The sequence below is a fragment of the Mytilus californianus genome, unplaced genomic scaffold, assembly GCF_021869535.1.
Source record: "Mytilus californianus isolate M0D057914Y unplaced genomic scaffold, xbMytCali1.0.p SCAF_54, whole genome shotgun sequence".
Classification (NCBI taxonomy): Eukaryota; Metazoa; Mollusca; class Bivalvia; order Mytilida; family Mytilidae; genus Mytilus; species Mytilus californianus.
Window position 1 is genome coordinate 999,056 of NW_026262706.1, and position 12,426 is coordinate 1,011,481.

The window sequence follows — 12,426 nt, forward strand, 5'->3', positions numbered from 1 at the left end:
CTTATTAAAGAAGAGACGAACAGGTGTCGCATGACCTATTAATAGCGCGTGCGTTTTGCGGATTTAAGATTGGTTCCGATTCTTTTATTACGTCAAGGCAATCGGTACACAAGGTAAACGAGCAAAATGGCAGACAACTGCGATCGCCTTCAGGTTCGCGGTCGCGTTTTAAAGAACGATAAATTCAAAGCCTGGACTTGTGAACTCTTTGAACGAAAGTGATACATATTTTCAATAGGGAGACCATAATTACTGTACGAGGGGAGCATTGGAACCAACAATAATCGAAGAGACACCAATACAGTTAAGAACATTTTGCAATTTCTACTGAGATCGAGCACACTAAAAACATGTTATGGTAGTTCAGAGAAATATTTTACTTGCTGATGTTACAAACACAGTATTATAGTTGATATCATTAAATTATAAAGTCGATTTTTTCTGGTTTTGACATAATTTATTTCCCGAGGAACATAGATTCAGATAGTGATGTCTATATAACACATTATCTGCCTTTTTGGCGACAGTTGGAATCCATCACGGGAACCCGACAGATTAGGGAATAGGAGATTTACCTTTTCAGTGAGCAGAAACATAAAACTGAAATGTGTCATATTGTATGGCAGTCTGAACGAATCTTTCACTTCTTCACTGTTTATCCACGAATAAAACGGTGATCTAATCCAAAATTGCAAAACAAGGATTTTATTCCAAACAACTATGTTCCGAAAGAAAATTTTTCTAAGACCAGACACAAAATACACCTAATGTTGCATTCAAAGCAGAGTGGCTTCGGAGGAATTCGTAGCTGTAGGGTTCAAGTCCCTTTTGGAGAACGCCTCGGATAAAAATTTGTAAAATCTTTAGGATTATCAACCATCGGAAAAGGCCAGTTAAATGACCTCGTGTATTCAGAAATTATGTGAATGGTCTTTAAAGGGGATGATATTTTTTTTTTTTTTTTTTTTTTTTGTAAATAATACGGAATCCCGATATTGATTATGTGTGAGGTTTACGGAATTATTTACAAAGTTTGGGCTAAGGTTAAATCAAACTGTAAATGAAATAAACTTAACAGTCTTTTGATGATAATTATTTTAGTATGCGACGTGTTTTACTGGTAAATTGTACTATAACAAACGTATGGATATAGTTTATATACAAATTTATCTGTTGGGTATCTAAATTTTCCATGAATTATATTAAAAACATTCTGCTTTAGATTGGTCTGTTTATAAAACGAAGATGCATTTGTATTTGATTTAGGAACCATAAAATGGAAGCAATCTTCATTTAATGATGAATTATCAGGAACTTCTGCATATTGCCAAAATTATGATCAGCTTGCAAGGAGGTAAGCCATGGCCTGAAAGGGATCGCATTGCCATCAAAATAATCAAAACAAGACGAAGAAATTATCTCAAGAACGATATGCTAGTTACGTAACGTCAGGTCTCTGTGAATGGATCCGAACTAAAGGAAGCCGATTAAGAAATTATCTCAAGAACGATATGCTAGTTACGTAACGTCAGGTCTCTGTGAATGGATCCGAAGTAAAGGAAGCCGATAAAATACTTCACGACTGCCGGAAAATGGGTCACCATGAGGAAAAGAAAAAGATTACGATCAAGTTTTCGAAAAAGCTCGGTCAGAAGATACTGTGAACACATTGCTCAAATGCCTTTTCACAAACATCAACAGATACACTTTTGAGTAAACCATTTGGGTCAGCCCAACTACCAAGAAAATCAATCCTATCCTTTATATGATGGTAAGTGGCGCTAGCAGCAAAGAATAAATGGTTAAATCTATGCCCACCCATGAAGGTTATCAATTGATTTTTAGTACCATCTTTTAATTGAGTTCCAAAATGCTGCCCAACACCTGACTTCTCACACCCATGTAGAGTGAATGCCTTGCTTGTTGTTCTGTTCTTGTTAACCTGCCAGCACCACTCTCCTCCCATTTTATGTTTTGTGCAAAAAAGTCATTTGAATCAAAAAGGAGCTGATTGCTACCTTCATCAATCAGAATTAAACATGTTTTAACATTTGCGCGCATTTATTTGGCTATTTATTAGGTAACTACAGGTAATAGTACTTATTTATTTATTAATTTATTCAATTATTTACTAGTACAAATACCATTTCCGTTAATCTGACTCTGAGTTCCCTACACACCAACGAGGAAGTGGAACCCAAGTGGGATTTCAAGCAGAATAAGTCCGTTTTATTATATTCTGTCAAAATGGAAAGTAAATCCATCGTATACTATAAATGATTTTTACCCGGTTTGTAATTTTTTGGCCCCATTTAAAAAACATAACAAAATAGGGCCAATTTTAACCCTTCGTGAACCTTCTCCTTTGTGACGATGACCCTCGGCGACTGAGCTCGGCGATCTTTGATCTTTCAACGTTCACGTCTCCATTAAATCGGAATAGATCTACTCGTGTTCCGTGCGACAATTTCTATTGCATTTTTTTTTTAAACATACCCTGAAGACCCTCAATGGTTTCAATGTTTTTCTATTATCTGCTTCAGTGAAGACACCAATGGATAGATCGTATGTAAATTAGCCACGTGTAAGTGACTTGTTGGACTTCATCTTACTTTTATATCAAAATATACGTTATTTGAGTGTTTTGCAAATCACCTGTTATTGTCTCTCTAAGACTATCAAAAATTCTTCTTTTTTTTGTTTTAAAAATATGTCTTCTTTTAATCTTTATAATATGTCTCGTGAAATAGTTGCAGACGAAAATTATACTCCATGGTTTTAAAAACGTTTGAATCGACGCGTTCTAAAGAGCTTTTACAAGCGCTTCAATCACCTGATCACTGCACGAGCATTCTGCTTCTGATTCTGCATTTGAAATGTTTCAGTGTAATCCTTGCGAATTTTCAACAGAAAAACAGAGCAATTACTGCAAACATCTAGAAACAAAAAAGCATAAAGATGTAATAGGTTTATTGCAGTTTTGTGAAGAAGAACAAAGTACAGAGACAAATGATGAGAACTTCAACATTGACAGTGACAGTGCAACTAAACAGGAACTCGATGACTCAGAGATTTTTACAGACGACTACTTCCCTTTCGCCAACAGGCTAGAGCTACTGCTCTACGTGTTACGTGGATCAAAATATCACTGTATAGTAAGCGCTTTTATAATCATATATATTGCAATCTTCAATCTTGCAATCATGGTGTCCGGTCAAGCAAATTAGTATCAATCCCGGGGGGGGGGGGGGGGGGGGGGGGGGGGGGGGTTACTGACTATCCTTTCGGTTATAACTGTGCCGACAGCACTTGCCAAATCATACCCTGTTCTAACTAGAAAACATTGAAAAATATACCCTGTTCTAAACAGATATATTGAAAAACATACCCTGTTCTAGACACGCCCAAGAAAATGTAAAATAGATGCTGTTCTAGACCCGGGACCGGGTTCTAGACTGTATCTTAAACAGTTAAATAAGCGATCCTGTTCTAGACAAATACTTTGTTTAAAAAAAGACCCTGTTCTCACCAGCAGGGCATGAAAAAGTGACCCTGTTCTAACCAGCAGGACATGAAAAGGGACCCTGTTCTAACCAGCAGGGTATGAAAAAGCGACCCTGTTTTGCGGCACACTCGTACCACTAAAAATATAGGATTTAACCACCCCCCCCCCCCCCCCCCCCCGGGTATCAATTTCCAAAAATACACTTTATATGGATGCATAAAAATATGAAAAAATCTTGCACTGAAGTTTCTTTATGATATATAAATGCATTTCAAGAATTGGATAAATATTATTTTTCACCAGTAATTCGTTTCATATGACTTTAAGAAGATGTGGTATGATTGCCAATGAGACTATGAACTCATCCTGATAGTGATAATTAAATGACAACAACTACTTGTCTAAGCACAACCTTCAACTATGAGTAAAACTAATGCATCAAAGTAAGCTATATCATGATAGAAGGCCCAGAAATGACAAATAATAAACAATTGAAAAAAGAAAATTAATGGCCTGATTTAATTTATACTGTACAAAATATTAAAAATGAAAAACAAATATGATGTATAATTTAACAGCCAAAAAAGATGACCACTAAAATTGTGAACTACATGCATGCAGACTTCCACATACAGGAAGTTGCTGGTTAACCAAACCCTTCGCCAAACCTGGAACAATGGTGTACATTGCAAAACTTTCTATTTTTAGGATCAAGAACTTTTTAAGTTTATTTTACACATAATCAGAGTAGTAGTTGAAGACAATATAAAGAGTATTCCTCCATTCCATAAGATGTGGAATCTTGACATTGAAGGATTAGAACTTAAACCATCAGTGGTAAGATACATGTAATCTAGCTGTTTTGACAAATTTGCTATTTTTAGAATACTTTTAATTGAAAATGGATAGTAATGAAATTTTCCCTACAAATGTATGTATGTTATAATGTACAATGTATTACTTATTTAAAAAAAAATTGCCATGATTTTACCACTACAAATTTTAGATGAACATCGAAAAGTCAGAAAGAGAAAATTCCATAGCACAATCACAAATTGCTAATATGACCATGCAAAATTTTCAACAAAAAACCAGAAAATTATGATACTAAGAATTTCAGAGAACTTTTCAATATCTTACAAAACTGTAAGATGAATATAGTTATGCCATATTTGTCATTTTTTTTGGTTTATTGCTTTGTGCATGAATTGTGCAGTTAGTTTCCTTGTTTGAATTATAATAATGGATAGATTATAAAATGATAGGGTTTGGAAATTAATATAGGGACCAGGAGAGGCAATTTATATTATTATACCTTACATATATTACAAACAATTCTATTGGGTAACACCTTATCACGTGACATGGAATAATTCAGTTAATTTTCATTTAATTGCAAGGGGGGACGAATAACCCATAAAATTTACACCAGCGATGAATGACCCTATCATTCACCGGCGAATAACCTTTTGAGTGTCTAGATTTGCACTTGAGTTATCTCCCATGAAAATGACGTCACAGACGTAAATAAACAAAATGGCATCGTTCACGTTACACTGACAGCCTATCGAGAGACGAGGAAATAAGGCTTTGGACATGAATAGAGTGCCAGCAGCCAATGATATCTCTTATAAACGGTCCTTTTCAGGGCCATCAATATTTTACAAAAAGATTCAACCTTTGTTGTACATTCGAGAAATTCCAGAACACAAATGTATTTTCAAACCTCAGCTTGTGTTTGTTATGTAAAGAAGATAGTAAGTGTTCTAAATGCCCTTCCACTGTTAGTTCGGTATATCATAAAACAATTGTGGCCCTTAGAATCCATGAATATCCAAAATTGTCAACCCTTTAAAGTTATTTCACTTCGGGCTGCGCCCTCATTGAAATAACCTTCTTGTGTTGACAATTTTGGATATTCACCTTTTCAACGGGCCATAATTGTATATTGTTTAAAGACAAACTTTAATGTTATTTCTTTCAGTCTTCTAATAAGGGTTTGGAAATTAATATAGGGACCAGGAGAGGCAATTTATATTGATTAAAGACAAACTTTAATGTTTTTCTTTCAGTCTTCTAATAAAGATACCGACAAAGACATCTTTTACATAAAGCCATCTAGTATAATTGAAATGCAGCTTTCAAAGAAAAACACAGCAATACAGTTACAAAGGTAGTTCATAATGTTATTTTTCTATTATTCTTTATACCAGCCTACCACTTAATTGTTTCATCAGCTTTAAGTTATTTAAGTGTTATCTTAAGTCTAAAAGAGAGGTGAAAGATACCAAAGGGACATCCAAACTCATGAGTCAAAGATAATGGCTATAATAGAAAAATACTCAACAGTCACAAACAATTTAATGGTTCTTTGAAATTTTTTATTTATTTATAGAAAAGAAAGTTAAGAATTTTAAAAATATTGAAATATGTACAGATTTTCTTTACAATTATCAAAGCTTGAAATGAAATACTGGTAAACTACCATGTAATATACTATTTCAAGTCTTGATATTTAGGTGTATCATAAGCAGGGGTCAAAATTGGCGCTGGTCTGGTGGACCAGTAGAATTTGCGTTGGACCAGTAGATTTTGTCAGCTGGTGGTCCGGCGGACCAGTAGAAATTTGTCGATAAAACTCCGATTGCATCCCAAAATCGGTTTGTTTGCAAACAATTTTACCTGCAAAATCAATTACACTGTACTGGCGGTACTAAGTATTACAATTGATCAAGTTAATTAATATCGTGAGCGTCCTTCACAACAACACAAAATGTGGAAATTTTTGGAAGGACATCTCGACAAAAAAATAAAAAAGTGTCTTTCAAGAGGAAAATTGGAATAAAGTTTAAGAAATTGACAAAAGGAAACGTTAATATAAAAAATCCTTGGAAAAAGATCGTGAATTGTTAAATTATATAGTCGATCGCAATGTAGTGAATTAAATAACAAGTGAAAAATTTGTCCCGGCTATTCAAATGTGGCATTTCTGGGCAGCGCTCCAGACAACCCAGTCAGGCGCCCTATGGTCGTCGTGAGGATTGTTATGATATGGAAGACAATGTTGACATTTTTTCTGTTCTTGATACTGATTTTGATAAAGAAAATCATTGAGATTATCAAAGCCATTATCAAAATCAGGATGGAGACTCTCTCTTTTTCTAGTCTAACATATGTAAAAGAAAGCACGAAAATAAAAGTAAATATCTATCATTTATATTAGTGTGTGTCAAATTAATGTCATTTTTGCAGGACCAGTAGATTTGCACCCGGACCAGTAGATTTTTCAGTCCACTGGTCCGGCTGGCCAGTATACATAAAAGCTTAAATTCGACCCCTGATCATAAGCCAAAGATCAAGACTTAGTGACTACCATGTACTTCATCAATAATTAAAACATCCTATACCCAATGCTCAAGCCAAAATTTGGGTTATATCATCAGGTCACATGTTTACCGTATCATGTCAAAAAGTTTACCGTAACATGTCAAAATGTTAACTGTAACATGTACATTAGCTTAATAAAGATTAGGTACTGTAACATGTGTAACCATTGAACATCCCATCGGGATTTTTCACTGACAGGATAATTGAACCTGTTTAGATATCAACAAGATTCATATTTATCCACCTGATATATATCTGATCTACCTGATAACTGTACCGCCAATTAACGGAACAGCCTGTTTACTGAACAGCTCAGGTTAACTCTGAACCACCGGTTATCACAGTTACTGTATCTTTATTAAAAGGGTGCAAACATTAATCTTCCATTCCTCCTCTGATGATGGCCCCTTTATAATAACATTTTTTTTCTTTCAAAAATAGATTTCCCAGACAAAGCAACTTTTTTGAAGGTCAAAGTAGTGGAAGCAAGTGGAAGACTGAAATAAAGTCTTTGATGGCAAAAAATTCATCTTCAGAAAGAATATATATTGGTGACAACGTTCAGAATAGCACAAATGGAGAGTGTGGGACTGTTGTTCAGTTTTTTTCCCAGGTAATAATGTAGATTTAATGAAGAAATGTTATTTCCACTTCTAAGAGACCAAATGACACAGGAATAAGGTTATTTTAAGTCAATAAAGTACAGCTACTCTGACATGTTGTACGTTGTATAATTGAATTAAAATGTTATCATTGCGTGTTAAGTGTAACAATTCTGAATATATATGAACGAAAGTTGTGGATCTTGCCTTAAACAAATAACACATTTTAAATTTAAACACATTATGTAAGAAAACCTTTGTTCACACATGTATCTAATATTTTTATAACTGTATATGACTTCTTTAGCTCAGATTCAGTCATCTGTTTAGACATGGCAACTACATCCTATATTGTCATTGACACTTATTATTATGTTTTTTAGGAATTTGAAAATACACATCAAGTATATGCATCTGTAAAGTGTGAAAGGTTGGTATAAACACTACAAATGTAAAGAGAAATAAAATAATGAACTGGTATACATTCATTTTGTGTACATTATAAAAGTTGAAGACAGCAATTGAACATCATTAAATGCTGTTTTTTCTTCTTAAAATTACAGTGCATGGTTATTTCAATGTGTAGCAGGAATTTATCTTGCTATCAAACCAGTGAATCTACATTTTTTTTTAATTATTAACATTGAACAGATTGAAAATATAATATTGAATAAATACAACATGCACTCATGCAGTTTTTTATACGCCCGTCAATTTTTGACGGGACATATTATGGTATACAAATGTCTGGTGTCCGTCCGTCTGTCTGTCCGGCGTAAACATGTCGCACTGTAACTTGAGAATGACTTATCCAAATTTCATGAAACTTAACATAGTTGTTTCTTATGATGGTCAAACGATCTGTATACTTTTTGGTGAAAATAAGATTAAAACTTTTTGAGTTACAGGACTTAGTAACTAAAACAGGTGTGTGTTTTTTTTCACATGTCACGCCGTATCTCAAAAACAGTTTATGATTATTGCTTAAAACTTTACACACTTCTTAGTTATATTCATCTTAAGATCTGTATACTTTTTGGTGATATTCAAAATTTTATTTTTGAGTTATTGAGTATTTTGTAAAAAAAGGGGGAGGGGTTTTTCACATGTCGCGCCGTATCTCAAAAACGATTTATGATTATTGCTTAAAATTTTACACACTTCTTAGCATATTAATCTAAAGATCTGTGTAATTTATTGGTTTTGATTCAAAATTTAGTTTTAGAGATATTGAGTTTTTTGTAAAAAAAAGAAGGGGGTTTTCGCATGTCACGCCGTATGTCAGAAACTATTTATGCTTATTGCATAAAAATTCACACACAAGACGACGGGCGTATCATGCGCTCATGGCGCAACTGTTTATTTTAGTTGATATATGCACTTTCATCTACATGAAGGATATTTTTTTACTCAGGTAGTGATGGGATTTCTCTTTAATAGAAGAAATTAAAAGGTCCCAGTGAATAAAAATAACTGAGAAAATAGGACAAGTGAAGTTAAAAATGTTTAAATCCAATTATCAATAGGGGAGATCTCTGTAAACAGTTTCATTTAAGAATTGAATGCTTCTTTTTGTAAACATACATGTAATTTAATCATTTGGTTCACATTAAAACTTTTGAAATTAAGTTACTAATTCAAACTCACCATATCTAGATGTAAAAATTAAATCATATACAAAAATTTCAGCAGTACAAGTAATAGATATTTTCAGGAAATGTTTATTATGTTTGTATTTTTTGGTAACTGTGAGTTTTAATATAATTGTAATCTCTATTTGTAGTACAAGAAATATATCTGTGATAGCAAATGATCTGTTGAAGTTGGACCAGACAAATGTGAGTTTGTTATAAAAAAATAATTCTTATATGATTTGCATATTAGAGAATACGTTGATATGATTGGTTGAGAGGACTTCCGGTAGTTGTTCTTGACGTTGTTTATTTTTCGATAGACGACGTTGACCGAACTTCTTTTCGTAACCAATGTAAACAAGATGGCGGCGATAATGACACAATCCGGATTGACGTTAACAAAATTAATTTTCAGTTCGCGTTAATAGGTCTCAATATGTAAATTAAATAATAAACACAAAACATTCGTTTGAATGATAATAAGAGTTTTTGTAGTTTATTTTTTATCAGATTGCAAATTTCACGGAGTACATATTTTTGCGTTAACCAACAAATATATTCATGCGCCAGGCCTATTCAATGACACAAATATACAATTTACGTGTGATAGAGGTTACGAGTGTGGAAAAATAATTCCTTATCTCCAATTTTAAAGAATTATAAGGATTAAACGCCTTTTTAAAGGAATTTATTGGTGTATAAACTGTACCAAGTCACTCACAAACATATCATAAAAGTCCTTTGGACTTTTATTTGTTTGTGAGTGAATTGGTCGAGTTTATACACCATTAAATTCCTTTAAAAAGGCGTTTAATCCTATAATATTATGAGCTACTAGATTAATACCTGTGTGTTTATATTTTGATGATGATGCGATCAAATTAAATAACCCTGTATGAAATATTTCACACAGAATGAACACGGAATATAGTAGGAATATTGTAATGAATTCCTTCCAGAAAAGAGTTATATTCCAGTCAGACTCCAGTAGGAATCCACACGGAAAATTATAAGACGAAAAATTTAAATTAGCAGGAATTTCTTAGTAGGAATATTGTATATTCCTACCATGAATATTTAAATTATTAGGAATAATTTGGCGGGAAAATAAAATTCCTACTAGAAAACCTGGTAGGAATTTTTCAAAATTCCACATAGAAAAAACATATTTTCTAGTAGGAATCTAAAAATATACAAAATGTAAGTGTATATTCACAAATACACAACTAGGTCAATCATTTAAGTTTGAATCTCAACAACAAAGAACAAAGGAAATGTATGGAATAGATTTATTAAAAAAAAAATGACTTTTGAAATGTATGAGGAAACTGTGATGTATTCAAGTTAGAAATTGTGTTATATATGTAGATGGACAAAAATGTTGATTAGATGAAATTAAAGAGTTATGAACAAATAATGAGGAAAGTTATGCACTGTTGTTGAATTAACTAATATATATTGGCAAACAGATATCAAATTTCATATTAAGGTAGAGAGGGTGTCCTCCTCCATCTTGGATTTTGAAATACCAGAAAACAATCAGTCTAGATCTATAATAAAAGGTACAAATTTTGAGAGTAGTAGGCAATTCATGTGTAAGAATTTTCATTTCAATATAGAAAATGACATATTTTATCATATTTATGGTTGTATTTTACAAAAAAAATGAATACTTTTGTTTGATTCTATATTTCCCAACGTTGCCACATAAGGGGAGGCAACTCAAATGTAAGGGCAGATAATTCACATAAGGTTATTTTTACAATAGAATGTGTTAGGAATTTACCTATTTTATTATGTAGCAAGAAATGACATGTTTAAGTAAGTGTAAACATTAATTAGCAAAATAGAAAAAAAAAATACTTTCAAGAAAAAGACTCATTGGTGTGTATATTTTTACAAGAGAGGGTCAGTGTAGAGCAACACCTGTAAGGTGGTAGTTGCTAATGGCTAGTACTTCATCTCTATTTGATCAGATTTAGGTTGAACAGAGACAAACATTGAAAAGAACTCAATAACATGTCTCGCGGAGTCATCGATCTCTCGTTTGTGCATTGGGGTCTATTTAGGGGTATTTTAAGGGGCCTGAATAAGGGAAGGGTTAACTAGAACACTAGATCCCCACCTAAACCATATATATACTTGTATAGGACAATAAAACAAATCAATTGAAAAATATTAATTAATTTGCCTTAATCAATTCATTAAATAAATATACATGTTTAAATGATTTTACACTATTCATTTTTTGGGGCTCTTTATAGCTTGCTGTTCGGTGTGAGCCAAGGCTCTGTGTTGAAGACCGTACCTTGACCTATAATGGTTTCCTTTTATAAAATGTGATTTTGATGGAGAGTTGTCTCATTGGCACTCATACCACATCTTCCTATATCTATGTACAATGAATGCTTAATGTTTGTTCTTTCAAATTGTTTGCATTGATTTTTGGTTAACTGTCTATAGCGCTATGATTTATATCGCTTATTATCAGTGGTCCAATTGACAGTTATTTATATGGCGCCTAGACTAAAATACACAAGAAATGAAGCTACATATTATCGAGCTATTATATTGTTTATTTTAGAATTTTTATAATTTGGATAAATATTTTACATTGTTATAAATCAAATATGAGAATTTTGAGTCAAATCAGAATACATGAAATCCCAAACTTGATCAATGTATTTAAATTTTAGTGAAGGAAAAGTAATGTATGATGCAGCTTACAATAAAAATGTTATTGTAACATCCCAAATAGCAGTTGGGTTAATGGACAACAGTATGGCCTCAGAATTTTGTCACCACATGGGTGCTGCAGCTAAAGAAAACTGTAGATTTTGCAGGGTAAGACAATTAATGATAAATATTATCACTGATAAATAGTATCTGAGTCAACAATAGTCTCAGGTTTCCTTTTTTCCATTGCTGTGTAATATTATAAAGGTTTATTGACATATGATAAATTGTTTTCTTTTTTTCTTCTGTTGAAATAAGATAGGTCTACAGGACACAGTTTTAAATCTATGACTTATACAATATGAAATTCATGTCAATAGCTATAAACAGTTCCCGAAAGTTCATGAACACTGCTTAAAGCTCTTTTGGGTTACTTGTCCAAAAACTAAAATCCTCTTTTAGCTCTCATGGCCATCACTTGGTAATTTCTGCCATCGTTCTTAAACTTTCACAAAATTCTTCTATGAAACTATTTAGCCAAATTGAACTTATCTTGGCAACAATCATTATTAGGGTGTCTTGTTTTAAGATATGTGTCTGATGACCCCCACCTGCCAACCAA

The 12,426-nt window shown here is 32.9% G+C and overlaps 1 protein-coding gene across 1 annotated transcript; it reads left to right on the forward strand.

Moving 5' to 3' along the window:
- Nucleotides 1-4,306: 4,306 nt before the first annotated feature.
- On the forward strand, nt 4,307-9,949 carry LOC127703895 (uncharacterized). The gene is made up of 5 exons (XM_052207960.1): nt 4,307-4,342; nt 5,578-5,678; nt 7,334-7,505; nt 7,878-7,924; nt 9,278-9,949. The coding sequence occupies exons 2-5, from the start codon at nt 5,638-5,640 to the stop codon at nt 9,345-9,347; spliced, it is 330 nt and encodes a 109-aa protein (XP_052063920.1). The 5' UTR covers nt 4,307-4,342; nt 5,578-5,637; the 3' UTR covers nt 9,348-9,949.
- Nucleotides 9,950-12,426: the final 2,477 nt, after the last annotated feature.

Coding starts and splice junctions, on each gene's coding strand:
- LOC127703895 (XM_052207960.1), top strand. CDS start 5,638: ATGCAGCTTTCAAAGAAAAACACAGCAATACAGTTACAAAG. Junction 5,679..7,333: donor ACAGCAATACAGTTACAAAG/GTAGTTCATAAT, acceptor TTTCAAAAATAG/ATTTCCCAGACAAAGCAACT. Junction 7,925..9,277: donor GCATCTGTAAAGTGTGAAAG/GTTGGTATAAAC, acceptor CTCTATTTGTAG/TACAAGAAATATATCTGTGA.